The sequence below is a fragment of the Manis pentadactyla genome, chromosome 13, assembly GCF_030020395.1.
Source record: "Manis pentadactyla isolate mManPen7 chromosome 13, mManPen7.hap1, whole genome shotgun sequence".
In the NCBI taxonomy this organism is placed as follows: Eukaryota; Metazoa; Chordata; class Mammalia; order Pholidota; family Manidae; genus Manis; species Manis pentadactyla.
Genome location: NC_080031.1, coordinates 10,010,407 through 10,020,692, shown reverse-complemented (window position 1 = coordinate 10,020,692; position 10,286 = coordinate 10,010,407). Strand labels below are relative to the sequence as shown.

Sequence of the window (10,286 nt, the reverse complement as noted above, 5' to 3'; positions counted from 1 at the left end):
AATGCTGTTGCCGTAGCCCGCTCTGCTCAAAACACACTCTGAACCTCTGCTTCAATATTTTTGTTCTTCTCTGGCCTCCTTGGTCTTGAGCCTTGATTCTCTGTCTTTGCTCAACCACTGCAGAGTAAATATCCTGCTACATGATCTACCTGGTCTGGAATTTCTCTGATTGACATTTTTTTTCAAATTCTTCTTACATGTCCCTTTAGTTACAGAACCCAGAAAAGTTTTATTCCACCATCAAACCCAACCTGGGCCTCCACACTGGAGGCTAGGCTTCACATTCCAGATTCCTGCTGAGATCAAAAAAGAGCTTAGACACTACCTGGAGACATGAGACCTGCCAGCATCTCTCAGAACCCCTGGGACAGGGGATCAGTTATTTAAATATCAATTTCAGGATTGAGGTCCATTTATTTAAGGAGATAGAGATATAGACTTCGTTTGTGCAAAGCATTCCTCCAATCCAGGAATGCTCCCAGGAGCTGAGTTGGAGGGAGAACCTGAAAACAGTTCAAATAATTTTTGTTTTTCCTGCAAGAGCATTTGCTCATAGAAGGCAAAGATTACGAGGTACCCACCCAGGGAATTGTCTCTCACAACCAATCCCCTAAACACAAAACAAGAGTGCAAAACATGTTTCATGTGGTTTCTTTATTTGGGGTGGGGGGATACAAAGAAACAAAAATCGCTTCCAAACTTCAGCACCTCTTCTGTGAGGTCCCTCACCAAGCCCAGAAAAATATACTCCAGAGAAATTTTCCTGCTTTATTTCAAATCTTGATCACAGTCTTTATCACAGGCTATCCTAGTCAGCTCTATATCTGTTTATTTTCTCCAGCAGACTATGATTTAATTCAGGGGGTTCATGTCTGTTCCCCTTGGCATTCCCTGCTCTGAAATAGAGATTCCTCAGATGACATCCCAATGAATGAAAATGAAAGGGAATTGGATCCCATCTTTTATCCTTACAAATTGTTCTGTTTTTACCATCTGAACAGCAACAACCAGGCAAAATTGACGAATAGGAAGAGCTCTTTAAATGGACTCACAGAGGCTTGGGGAGGGCTTGGGATATATGAAATTTGAAATGATTTGAGATATATTTCTACCTTGCTCTTTAGGCTCTTGTTGACTGAGAAACAAGGGGAAAACAGTACTGAGAGTTTGTAGGGGCTCCAGCGGGGTGAAGAGGGCAGTGTTTGCCTCTGCACCAGGAGCCTGGCTGGCTCACCCGTGGCCGGGGGTGCAGACCCTGGGAGCTCCCGTGCTGGTCTGGCCTGGCCGGCTCCTCGGATGCTGTTTCTGAGAGGTACAGACAGGAGAAAAAAACTGGTCTCTGCCTCTGCCCCCTCCTCTTCCATCGCCTTCTCTCCATTGTTCAGGGTCCTTCACTCTCTCCATCACTGCTAGAATAAACCTCATAGCAACTATGGGTCCTAGTGTTCTCAAAGAATTCAGTCATGAAAACAATAGTTAAGAGGACATCTTTCATTCTTAACACATTTCAGCCAAAAAATAAAGAAATTTAAGAATGGGAACCAAAGCCAAACCGTTTCCGTAAACAGAGAAGCCAAAGACACACGCAGCAGTGACAGCTGGGGACCAGCATCGCCTGCCTGGTTGTACTGAGCAATAGAAAGCCAAGTCTGTAGTTTCTACCTGCAGTGCGGTCACCTCTCTGTGTATTCCCCCATTTGCCTTTCCCATGTTCTCAAACCACTGCCGCATTCTATAACCTGCTTCCAGGTCCAAGCCCAACAGGCCTTCATAGGTGGGATGGCACACCAGTACCTCAGCTTCACTCATAGAGATCTGCTTCAGGTCTCAGCCAGAAGTCCTTCTTGTTACACAACTTCTTTATGTATCTTAGGGTGCTACTTGAAGTCTTGGGAATGCACCTCTCCTGTTTTTTTTTTCCTAATAACTCCTAGACCAATAAAATGAGGGCTTATCCAAAGCAGGCATTTGAGGGAAAATCACTGCAGGTAAGGTGAAGAAGTACCAGGGAGAGGGGGAGAAGTAGAAGAGGAGACATAGGAGGATGAAGAAAATAAATATCGGAAGGCAGAAAGTCCGGATTGTACCTACTGGGGAGACCTACCTCCTTCTCTCAGCAGCAGTTCAATATCCTCAAGGAAGCACGGGTCCCAGATTCAGAAAACCAGCCCTAGAGTTTTCACTCTGCCATTCAGTCCTTACATGTCCTTCAACAAGTCACATTAATGCTTCAAATATAAGTCCCCACATTGTAAAATGGAGATAATCATAATACCTGCACTTTCCAATTAAAAAATATCTGTGCAAACCACACAGAAATGTTTTATAAGCTATGCAGGGAGGGTGAAATGTTAGCTACTGTCCTTTCTCCACAGCTGCTCAGGGAGGAAGCCCACCTGATGCAGGACCTTCCTCAGAGATGATTTTACCTCCTTATTCCTGAGGCTGTAGATCAAGGGGTTCAGCATGGGAGTGACAAGGTTGTTCAGGATCTGAACAGTTGCATCCAGCCAGGGGCTTGGGGTTGGCCTTAGGTAGATGAGGACCACTGGCATATAAAAAAGCAAGATGGCGGTGAGGTGCGCACTACAGGTGGAGAAGGCACGGCGTCGGCCCTCTGCAGAGCGGATCTGCAGGATGGAGTAGACGATGCGGCTGTAAGAGGTGAGGATGAGAAGGAAGCAGCTGAGGGGCATGAGGCCCACACTGATGAGCCCCACCATCTCCAGGGCTGAGGTATCTGCACACGCCAGCTTCAGCATCACCGGGATGTCACAGAAGAAATAGTCCACCTCATTGGGGCCACAGTAAGGCAACTGGAAGGTGAGGGTGGTTAGAAAGGTGGCCTGAATACAACCAAAAAAGGAGGTTCCCACGGCCAGGATGGCACACACCCTGCGGCTCATGATCATCGTGTAGCGTAGAGGGTGACAGATGGCAACAAAGCGGTCAGAGGCCATCACCGTGTGCAGGAAACACTCGGTGCAGCCCAGGAAGTGGTAGAAGAAGAGCTGGGACGCGCAGCCTGCATAGGAGATGGCTCGGCTGTTCCCTGCGAGGCACAAGAGCATCTCGGGGGAACTCACGGAAGGGAAAAACATGTCACACACAGACAGTTTGCACAGGAAGAAGTACATGGGAGTGTGAAGCCGGGTGGAGGAGACGATTGCCAGTAGGATGAGCAGGTTCCCCGCGAGAGTGAAGATGTACAAGGACAGAAACAGGACGAAGAGCGTGGTCTGCAGACCCTCTGTGTGCGGGATGCCCAGCAGGATAAATTCAGTCACGACTGAGCGATTCCTCATACCTGTTGGGAAAGTCAGACTTCAAAAAGGGACCCCAGAGACCAATGTGCAAACACCAAAATCAAATAATCAAGTTTTTGGCTGGTGAGTGCTTTGGCTATGTTTTTAACAGGTAACAGCTAGCCTTCTTGTGAATTTATATAATAATGTCTGGTACAAAGAAATGCCTATGGCAGAGCCATTCTCCATCCGGCCGCTGGAGGGTATGTTTGTGAGTCTGATGGCTGTCATGACAAGGTCAGAAGTTCAGAGATACATCCAAAACAGTCTCATGTTAAGTTAAACACCTTTCAACAGTTACTTGAATCATGGATTTACTCTCTTTATTAGGCATATTTATATTTGGAACTCTCACAATAGCTTTGAATAACAAACTCCCATTATTCCTTCTCCTCTGAAAAATATCAGGAGGAGAAAAAAAACCTCATCTTAGATATCAGATCACTTAATTTGAATCCTGGCTTTGCGACTTGTTAGCTGCAGTAGTTAAAACAACTTATACGACATCTTCCATAGATAGAGTATCATTGTCCACAAAATGAAAGTCACATAACAGCAATAATATTAACAACAAAAAATACCCTGGTGTCACAGTAAAGCTCATGAAGGGCCTGTGAGCTTATATCTGGCAAAGACATAAATCCTAATGAGAAGCGTTCCTTTGTGTGATGCATCTTCAGCTTGCTTTTTAAAGTGCCTTCCTATATAATGTTGGTCTTCCAAAATTATTTGCAAATAAATATTTTACCAAGTGACGTTTTTGAATACACTTAGATGATTTCCTCTTCAGAGTACATCCTTCCAGACATGGGAGGTCTCCTATCTCCAGTCTATCAGGAGGTGCTGCTCTGGGTCTTCTCATGCCTTTCACCTTTTCTGACTCTGAAATATTAAGCAAGAGAAATAAGAGCTGCAAAGAAAACATCAAATTCAGGTTACTGTGACAGAGGGAAATACAGTGACCCATAGGGCAGAAAGTCAAAGAGCAGCTCTAAGGAGTAAAGTTAAACAGTTCAAGAGCAGGGTATATGCCTGGAAGACCTCTTCCTCTCGTTACTTACTTTAATAATCATAATGTTAATACATAGATACGTGTATATATAGATACCATTTAACAAATATGTACTGTGTTCCAAAGACTGGGCTCAAACCTTCAAAAGGTGTTCCTTTTTAAAAATAAGCCTGTAAGAAGAAACTATTATTACTATTTCCATCTATAGATCAGGAAACAAACATAGAAAATGAAACATGTGGCCCAACATTTCAAAGGCAGAATGTGACAGAGCCAATACTCAGACCTGTTTTGCTCTTCCGTCCATGTCCTCGGCTCGCCACCGCTTTCCGAGACAGTCTGTTCCACTGCGAGGCAATGACACCCCTCTGGGTGGGTTCATATCCTGATTTTACCCTAAAATGGGAAAAGTCTTCTTGCCTTACTTCTTCCTGGCCATTTCCAGGCTTGACTTTAGAGAACACCTAGTTGATGTCTCATTGAGTTTTAGAGATCAAACAACAGGCTTTCTCCATCCTTTTGACACTGATTCTTAGTATCAACTCCAGTATAAGAGCTGTCAAGTTATAGAGCCACATTCAGCATAGGGATTCTCATCACAGACTGTGGCAAGTGTCTAAAGGGGATAACCAAGCCAAAATGAGTCACTCATGTACCACCTTAGAATCAGGCACAATGAAGACGGCAGAGGGAGAAGCAGTGACACCCTCGGGGAGCAATGCTGCAAAGACCTGCTCCTTGTTGCTCTTCTAGCCACACCTGGATTGTGTCTCTGAGCAATGCCAATTTCTGTGAGCTGGCGCCCACCTCCCTAGGCCACCAAAGGCTCTCAGAGGTCTATGGTCCTTGCCCATGATCAGACACCATAATACTCTATAATCCTGCTTGAGTTTTGAAGGAAACCCCAAAGACCCAGAAGGTCCCTGCATGTGAATCCATCAGGATGTGACGGAAGAGGCTAACAGTGACACATGGGTAGCAGTTTGAACACACATATAATCCACCTGAGAACACAGCCACATCTTCCAAAGTGTCATGACAATACCTCACATCTTCTGTTTCTGAGCAGAGCACAGAGTGCTCCAGCCAAAGGAGCTTCGATTCTGCTTTTATAAAGAATGGAGTCTCCCAGGGTTTGTACAGTCAGGAGCTGTACACACTCACTCTCTCTCCCAGGGTTAATTTCTTGGAAACTTTTTCAGATGCCCTAAGCCCCACCTGGGACTCAGATGATAGCTCTGAGGGGGCACTTAGCACATCGACGTTCATCACCCAGCTATGAAATAATAGCAACAAGAGCATCGGAAAAGGATGCTCTAAAGTGGAAATATCTGCATTGCTCCAAAATTATTGACAGTAGAATGGGTTCCAATTCTAACTTTAGATAACCTGTAATGCTATCCCTTTTTTTGGTTGCCTTATATACCTTCAAGCCTTTTTGCTTGTGATACCATATATCCATTGTTTTTTAAATTATCCATACATCCCTGTGGCTATATAGTTATCTCCAATAAACAGCACTATTCAAGACAGAAACCTTAACTGTTGGTAATCATTTATTATGCAGCTCCTATTATTATATGTCCTTCAGGTCGGTTCTCCTAAGGAGAGATGGTTCATAACCTGGGCACATTCGCAGGCAGACGACCAGTATAAATAAAGGGACAGGTTGTACACCTTCTCAAAAGAAAATGATTAACTGAATAATTAATCAGTTAATTCAAAGTAAGCATTTTATCACAAGTTATTGTATGCTAAATTTTTTAATGCATTATGATAATCTCCAAAAGAAACCTTTAAAGTAGGTGGTATTCTTTGACGTACAAAGAAACTGGAAAAGCGATGAAATAACTTCAGGATTACACAAATAACAAATGGCTGAGTTGAGGCTTTAAATTTCAAAGCCAAGGCTTTCAAGCACTAAGGTGAGGTGAACTCTAGAGAGTTGAGTTTTGCATGAAGGGAGAAACAGAGAAATAAGGTGGTCTTCAAATGCTGGCAGGGCTGGTAGACAGACTTGAGGCGTGGCGGCTCAGGGACCATGGGGTGATGTGATAGAAAGATAGATTTATTTTCAATGTAGAAAGAAAGTGTGCAATTACTAGAAAATGTACACTGGTGAAATAAGTAATCTTACGATGTAGTTAGCTTCTTGCCACTGGATATATCCAAGAAGGTATAAAGAGAATCATCTTTTAGATGTGTCATTAAGGATAGTCTCAATTTGAATGAATAACTTGAGCTAAAGTTCTTACTAATTCTGAAAGTATTTGATTTTATTTATATGGTAAAACTTTTCAATGATACTGACCTAACACCATGAAAGTGGAGCCTTAATGATATCTAATTCTACTCTAATCCCTACACAAAAGAAACTATGAATATGAATATGATCATAGTGGTTATAAAAGTAACTATAGTAATGCCAAGACTGTTATGAAAATAGTTTTAAAAGAGGAGAAACGCAGGAAATGGTGGGAGTCCCAATGGTACTCAGACAGTGTCTCACAAGATGAGTATCCTGTTGAGATGACTTAGTGAATAAGCTGTAGTTTTAATAACAGTCATTATTTATTGTGCATTTGCTATATACTGGAATTTTCCTGAGTCCCCTATATCTAGTCTCTTTCAATTCACACTAGAAATCTATCAGGCAGATAGCATTATTTCCCTTATTTCTAGTAGGAAATTTTCAAAGAGTTTAAGCAACTTAACAGAGGTAATAGAGTTGGTTAATTGTTTCTACCCAGAAAGGAAAGAGGATAAGAATTACAGCAGATTTCTTGCCAAAAACTATACAAGCAAGAATATTTAAACTGTTGAAATATCTAAAATATAGGATATAAAATTCTATATCCAGTAAACTTATCCTTCAAAAGTGAAGAAATAAAGACTTTCCCAAATGAAAATTAAAGACCTGTTATCCAAGAAATGTTAAAAGTAATTCTCTAGGAAAAAGAAAATGATACAGGTCAGAAACTCAGATTGACATAAAGAAAGGAAGAGTGTTGGAGAAGAAATAAGTAAAAATGAAATAATCTTTCTTAATTGATCTAAAAGATAACTTTTCAAATTAATAACAAAGCATTAGATAATTATAACATACGGTAAGAGAAATGAATGGTAGCAATGCCACAATGGATGGGAGGATAGAATTAGGAAAACTGTCATAAGGTACTGGTACTACAAAGAAAGTGGTATAGTGTTATTTGAAGATGGACTTAAGGTTAGTTTTAAATGTAAATAGTAAATTATTCTAATATTACAAAAATTAAGAAACACAATTGGTATATTAAAAGTGGAGAAAAAATAACACCACATAAAATGCTTAATTAAAATCAGAGAAGGCAAAATGAGGGAAAGATTAAAAAATAATAAAGTTAAACATGGTAGATATAAATCCAATATATTAACAATTACTTTAAATGATATAAGCACATCAGTTAAAAGATATTGTCTGAGTGGATAAGGAAGTATATGTTGTCTATAAGAAATCCACTTTAAATATAAAGATTCAAATAGGTCAAAAGTAAAGAGATGGAGAAATTTATACCATGCTAACACTTATCAAAAGAAAGCTGGAGTGGCTATATTCATTTCAGATGAAGCAGATTTCAGAACCAGGAAAAATATCAGAGATACAGGTAAATATTACATAATGATAAGAGAGTCCGTTCTCCAAGAAGATATAATCATCCTAAGTGTGTGCGCACCTAACAAGAGAGCATCGAAATACGTAACGCCAGAACGTAAAGAACTGAAAGGGGAAATACAGTACATGGAGTTCGCTCTTCGCATGGAGTTTTTCTTGGTTTTCTGCCGGTTGACCAGATATGAGCAGATGAACTATTTTTAAGAAAGCAATGAGTTGGGAGAACAGCAGCACATGCTGAATGATCCCCAGGGTGCTTATGTTGGAATTGGGGAAAACAGGCGATAGGTTTCATTCCTAAGTCTAGGTGGCCCAGAGTACACCGCGCTGGAGGCACCGGGCTGTTTGAGTGGGAGAATCGAGAGGCATCGCTACCTGCCGTCCTACTTGTGACCGAGTCTGCAGCAGCCAGGACTGCAGGGTGAAAACAACCAGAGGGAGATGATGGAAGCAGCTTCCCTCCCGGGCTCCCTGCCCACATCATCAGCTCCTGAGAGCACAGATGGCTGCTTTGTATGTTTTTAAAACATGGAGCACCAGCCGTGGAAGCGGGCTTCAGTGAATGCGCCGGAACATGCTGCTGGTTATGGAGACCAACACTTGTTTAGGTTTGAGGGATGTACAGTTGGCACAATATTTTCTTTCATGAGCTCAGACGGAAACACAAAACCATGCTGCTTTAAAACTGTCGTTGGGTCTGCATTTTAAGAGACAAAAGGAAGAATTGTTGTTGTTATTGTTTGTGTTATTTTTTGCTTTAGAAGTCCCCATGCCCAAGCATAGTCTGGAAGCTGAAGGGTGAGAAAAAGGGAGATGAACAATAAATATAATGTGATCCACATAATAAATGCAAAGGGTCATCTTTCTGTGGGCAGAGGGCAGTTCTACAAGTTTCATGGTCCTTAGGAAGCTGTCTCTTCTGCCATTACATTGAGAGGGCCAGTCTATGTGGCAGACCTGGATACAAGCCTATTTCATGAAAAGATTAAGCCCTCACTTCTCAAATTTCAATGTGCATAAGAATTACCTGGAGACCATGTTTAAAAAGCAGACTTTGACACAGCAGTCCTTGGAGTTTTCTAAAGCCCTGCATTTCTAACAAGCTTCCAGGTGATAACAGAGCTCTACTCTACAGGGCACACAGCCATAAGCAAACTTGAAAGACAGTTTGGGCACCTCAGTCGCCACTACGCAAGTCAGGCAAGTGTTCCAGATGCCAGCATCCTCAGCGGTTTAACAGAGCTCAGGTCCAGATCCTCTACCTGAGTGAATGCATGCGGAGGGCCCTGCTCAGAATCTTTGAATATTCAAGATGAAAGTGATGGTGAGTTCTAGTTTAGTCCCTTGTTCTACAGATGGGGATACTAAACTCATTTCGTCTGTCCATCATCACATGACTATTTTAGTGGATTGTCAGGATTTTCTGACCACTGCCCTTTATTTGCCTCATATAGAACAGAAAAAGCAGCCTATGCCAGGAGGTGTGGGCAGAACACAGTATGAACAGTGGAGGCATCAGGAAAGATGGAAGAAAAAACAAGGACTACAAATTTTTTTAAATGCCAGTTCAGTAAATAAATCTGTAATAGATCAGATACAAGAAAGTGCAGTGTATAGATAGTCACTTTAACATTGATACAATAGTATTTTAGGAGACAATACATCAAATAGGGTCATTTCCAGTAGGAGAGAGTATGTGGGACGTAAGGGTTCAGATGTAATCACAGGCGCTCGTTGCTTCATCATGGGATAGTGACCCAGGTTCAGGTCTTAGGCAAAGTTGCCTTTAAACCCACATTTTCCTTTATTTTACTAGATCAGAAACTGACTTAGGGGCCTCAAGGTTTTATGCTAGGACTAAGATATCATTATCGCCCTCTTACTAAGAGTTTAAAGATTACAGGGAAATCTCTCTCTCTCTCCCAAGTATGAGTCAACCCAAGACGCCTTAGGCAGGAGAGGGGAGACCTGTAGAATTGGCTAGTAAAGCCCCAGAGAGCCAGTCAAGAAGGTCCCCAACAGTGCCAGCTCTCATAGCAGATCCCTCAAATCTCTCTTTGTGATCTTGGGGTTATATTGATCCCGATTTTGGCTTTCAACCTCCCCTCCAACTCTTCATTCTATCTAAGAATAGATAATGGCATAGTTCACCAGTCTGGTCCTGATAAGTATATTAGATCAAAAGTGAAGCAGTGAGTCTACAGCATCTTACTACGCTGATGGACAGTGACTGTAATGGGGTATATGGTGGGGACTTGATGATATGGGGACTAGATGATGGGGACTTGATGATGAACCACAATGTTGCTCATATAAT

The 10,286-nt window shown here is 42.0% G+C and overlaps 1 protein-coding gene across 1 annotated transcript; it reads right to left on the bottom strand.

Annotated features, from left to right (window-relative positions):
• Positions 1–672: 672 nt before the first annotated feature.
• Positions 673–9,330, bottom strand: LOC118934670 (olfactory receptor 149-like). The gene has a single exon (XM_057490298.1). It carries the CDS (start codon positions 3,303–3,305, stop codon positions 2,352–2,354), a length of 954 nt encoding a protein of 317 aa, XP_057346281.1. The 5' UTR covers positions 3,306–9,330; the 3' UTR covers positions 673–2,351.
• Between the last annotated feature and the right edge of the window lie 956 nt (positions 9,331–10,286).

Bases quoted from the DNA above. Each gene is read 5' to 3' on its own strand.
- LOC118934670 (XM_057490298.1), bottom strand. From the start codon at position 3,305: ATGAGGAATCGCTCAGTCGTGACTGAATTTATCCTGCTGGGCATCCCG.